The sequence below is a fragment of the Cyprinodon variegatus genome, unplaced genomic scaffold (genome assembly GCF_000732505.1).
Source record: "Cyprinodon variegatus isolate N-32 unplaced genomic scaffold, C_variegatus-1.0 Scaffold752, whole genome shotgun sequence".
Classification (NCBI taxonomy): domain Eukaryota; kingdom Metazoa; phylum Chordata; class Actinopteri; order Cyprinodontiformes; family Cyprinodontidae; genus Cyprinodon; species Cyprinodon variegatus.
In genome coordinates, this window is record NW_015151205.1 from 205753 (window position 1) to 210143 (window position 4391).

A 4391-nucleotide genomic window follows, 5' to 3' on the forward strand; every position below is an offset into this window, starting at 1 on the left:
ATATATATATATATATATATATATATATATATATATATATATATATATATATATACACAGAAGCTATATACAAACAGTAGACTGTGCGTTAATGTAACGCAGAAATCCTGAATGGGGGAGAGAAACATTGTCCAGTGTCACGGGCGGATCTTGGCCTTGTTGATAAGGCCGATAGCAGATGGGAAAAAACTGTTTTTGTGACGGGAGGTTAGGTTAGGTTTAGATTGTGTGTTGGAGATAAAGGGTTAGTCATGAAAGTGGGAAGTTAAATAATAAATATTGTGTCCAATCATTAATGAAATGAATCAGAGGGTTTTATCCTCACTACAATGTTTATTTTCTGTGCTGCAGTTCCCTTCCAGGCCGGTGGGGGCGCTGCTTCAGGTAGAGTCTCCGTCTGTTTGTCTACTTCCGGCCTCCTCTCCACGCCGGAGCAGTCAGCATGGCGGACGAAAGGAGCTCCGATGAGTCCCAGCAGGAGGAGAACAGCGAGCCGGAGGAGGCCGCAGGAGGAGAGGAGTTCAGGCTGGAGGAGGTTCTGCGGCTCGGAGGAACCCAGGTTAGTCAGAGGTTCTGGTTCCGGTTCGTTCCGGTTTGAGGAAACCTTCAGATCTTCATGATTGGCAGCTAGAACCAAACTAAAGCAGCTTTTCATCTTGACCGACCCGCTGCTGTCGGTCCGGAATCATGGCGGCGGTTCTGATAGTTTATGGTTCGGTTCTGGTTCCGGTCCAAACCGGAGCGGAAAGTTATCCGGGTGTTTGGAAGGAATCCATCAGGGATCCCGGCCAGCACCATTTACAACACTCAGTTATTAACCCACTTCACTTACAGTCATCCATTCACTCAGTCTTTTACTCAGTGATTCATTCAATTACTCAGTCATCCATTCACTCATTCACTCAGGGATTCAGTTATTCACTCAGGCTTTCACTCATCCATTCACCCAGTTATTTACTCAGCCATTCACTCAGTGATTCACTCAGTCATTCATCCATCCATTCACCGCTAAAGGAACTGATTTTCATCAGTGAAGCTCTATGGTTCTGCAGGAGGACGGATCTGGAAGTCCTGCTCTATGAGATGCTGATCTATAAATGAATCTGGAAAACAGTTTATTATCATCTAGTATTTTTATGCTTTGCAAATAGTTCAGAGAAAACATTTTATAAGTCGAAGAAAATACAAGATATAAAACAAACAGAAGCAACATAAGGAACAAAATCTACCTCCAAGTACGGAGCATTTACCAATGATTGAATCTCTAACTGATTTAATTCTATTTGCTAAGGTTTTATAATCATTGTTTAACAGAAATTGGAGCTAAAGTCATCAGTCTGTGGAGGAGGAGTGTTTCTGTGAAAACATTTAATAAGAAAGGATTCTGGTTCTGTCAGGATGGGCAGAGGAAGGAGGGATGAAGCTGTTAAAATAAGGAAATGAGAAATGATTGGTGGAAAACAACGAACATGGGCTCTCTAAACCCTTTTCTCTGTCTGCAGGCAGATTACGTCCTCCTGGCGGCCCTGGACGACTCCGCCGAGCTCGTGGATGGAGGAATGAAGGGCGCCATCGACGACCTGGAGGAGGGGGAGCTGGAAAAGTTCATCACCAAGCTGGGAATCCGAGGCCACGCCGGGCTGAGTGTCCCAGACGACCAGGAGGGCGGCGGCGCCGCGCAGCAGGAAAAAAACAGCAAAAAGGTCACCGCTACGCCGGCGGCTGATCAAGAGTCCGCCGCTAAGATTAAAAAACAGAAGAAGAAGGAAGATGGCCAGCTCCCAGCTGGGAAAAAGTCCAAGCAGAACCTGAACGTGTTTGAGTTCCAGCCGCGGCAGGTTCTGCTCATCAAACCCGGCGGGAAGTGGTTTGAGCTGGAGTACGCCTCGGAGGGATCGGAGGCGCCGCAGGACGGCGCGCTGGTGTCCCGCTACAAGGCGCTGGCTCAGCAGCTGTTCGAGTCCGAAGTGCAGCTCTACAGAACCAAGAAGAACCTGCAGAAAGGAGCCAACTCCACCTGGATCAAGACGGTGGTGTCCTCCGGCGTGCTGGCAGACAGGATGGCGGCCATGACGCTGCTGATCCAGGACGCTCCGGTCCACATGCTGGATCACGTGGAGACCCTGGTTTCCATGGTGAAGAAGAAGGGCAGCCGGCGGATGGGCCTGATGGCGCTGGACACGATGCGGGAGCTGCTGCTGTCCAACCTCCTGCCGGAGGACAGGAAGCTCCGCCCCTTCGCCCAGCACCCCTTCGACCAGCTGGAGGAGCGGGCGAGCGGCAACCGCGACGCCCGCGACCGGCGCCTCATCCTCTGGTACTTCGAGCACCAGCTGAAGCATCATGTGGCCGAGTTCGTGGCGGCGCTGGACGTGGTCGCCCACGACACCGTGGCGGCCACCAAGGCCAAGGCGCTGGCGGCGGCCCACGAGCTGCTGTTGGGCCGCCCCGAGCAGGAGAGGGCGCTGCTGAGCCAGCTGGTCAACAAGCTGGGAGACCCCGACTATAAGATGGCGGCCAAGGCGGCGCACCTGCTGGAGACGCTGCTGCACCGCCACCCCAACATGAAGGCCGTGGTGTGCTGCGAGGTGGAGCGCCTCATGTTCCGGCCCAACATCGGCGCCAAGGCCCAGTACTACGCCGTCTGCTTCCTCAGCCAGGTGGCGCTGAACCACGAGGAGGCGCCGCTCGCCTCCAAGCTCATCGCCGTCTACTTCTCCTTCTTCCGCGCCTGCGTCAAGAAGAAGGACGTGGAGTCCAAGATGCTGAGCGCGCTGCTGTCCGGCGTCAACCGGGCGTACCCGTACGCCGCCGCCGGCGACGAGAAGGTGAAGGAGCAGCTGGACACGCTGTTCCGGGTCGTCCACCTGGCCAAGTTCAACACGGCCGTTCAGGCGCTCATGCTGCTCTTCCAGGTCCTGGACTCGCAGCAGAGCGTGTCGGACCGCTTCTACGTGGCGCTGTACAGGTAGGAGGGTTTCCATCCGCAGAGCTCGGAGATCCGATCCGATCGGATCCGGAACCTGACGCCAGGAATCTGTGCTTCCCTTACAGGAAGCTGCTGGATCCGGGTCTGTCGGGTTCGTCCCGCCAGAACATGTTCCTCAACCTGCTGTACAAGGCGCTGAAGGCGGACGTGGCGCCGCGGCGCGTCAAAGCCTTCATCAAGCGGCTGCTGCAGGTCGGCGCCGAGCAGGGCGCCAGCTTCGCCTGCGGGGCGCTCTTCCTGGTGTCCGAGGTGATGAAGGCCAAACCGGGCCTCCGAGTTCTGCTGGACCAGGGAGAGGTGAGGAAGCCCGGTTCTGTTTGGACCGGAGAGAAAAGGAGCCCATTTAGAATATAAATCAGAACGGGTCTGAACGGTCAGAACCGACCGGTCTGATCGGGTCAGAAACGGTTATATTGGGTCTGAACGGCTCAGAACCGGTTAGATTGGGTCTGAACCGGTCAGAACCGGTCAGATTTTAGTAAACGTCTCTGATTTTACCTCCTGATGATGTTTTTTGGGTTCTGGTTCTGTTTGGTTCCGTCAGAACGGGGCGGAGGAAGAGGAGGAGTTCAGGGACCTAAAGGAAGATGATGAAGATGAAGAGGAGCGGATTGTGGAGGAAGGAGTCTGCGAGGCAGAACCTCAGAACCGGCCCGCATCATCATGGGTCCACCACCAGAACCTGGAAGGTTTGTGATCCGGTCTGGACTCTGGTCCTGGTTCCGTTTAGAAGCAGAGAACCGGATCGACCCGCTTTAACGGCAGAACTTTCCGTACAGGGCGGAGCTCTGAGGGCTACGACCCGCTGCACAGAAACCCGCTGTTCTGCGGCGCCGACCGCTCCACGCTCTGGGAGCTGCACAGGGTGAGAACAGAACCGACCCGACTGACTCTCAGGCTGTAAAATGTTCTGACCCGTTTCTGTCTGCAGCTGGCTCTGCACTTCCACCCGTCCGTGTCCCTGTTCGCCAGAACCATCCTGCAGGTAAGTGGCGGTCCGTTTGCGCCTCCAGAGGAGGTTCTGCTGGGCCTTCAGCGTGTTCTGCTCCTCAGGGAGAACCGGTCCAGTACTCAGGTGACCCGCTGCAGGACTTCACCCTCATCCGGTTCCTGGACCGCTTCGTCTTCAGGAATCCCAAGCAGCTCAAAGGGAAACGTAAGAACCGACCCGATCCGATCCGATTGCGCCGCCACACCCGGCTGAATCGGTTCTGATCCGTTTTCTTGTTTGTTTGTCAGAAAACACGGATTCTGCAGCCATGAGGCCCAAACAGCGGTTCCCCGTCAGCTCCTTACCAGGCAAGTTTTTCTCAGAACGGACCGGAATGAGCGGCTCTGGCCCGGAATGAGCGGTTCTGACCCGGAATGAGCGGCTCTGGCCCGGAATGAGCGGTTCTGACCC

At 54.9% G+C, this 4391-nt stretch overlaps 1 protein-coding gene across 1 annotated transcript in view; it reads left to right on the forward strand.

Annotated features, from left to right (window-relative positions):
- The first annotated feature begins 414 nt into the window (after window positions 1-414).
- cebpz (CCAAT/enhancer binding protein zeta) overlaps window positions 415-4391 on the forward strand; it is a 9109-nt gene continuing 5132 nt past the window's right edge. Inside the window, 8 exon segments of the mRNA XM_015395678.1 lie at window positions 415-559; window positions 1503-2968; window positions 3055-3286; window positions 3534-3678; window positions 3769-3854; window positions 3921-3974; window positions 4043-4145; window positions 4229-4321. Coding sequence (XP_015251164.1) covers window positions 443-559; window positions 1503-2968; window positions 3055-3286; window positions 3534-3678; window positions 3769-3854; window positions 3921-3974; window positions 4043-4145; window positions 4229-4321 — 2296 coding nt within the window. The 5' untranslated portion in view covers window positions 415-442.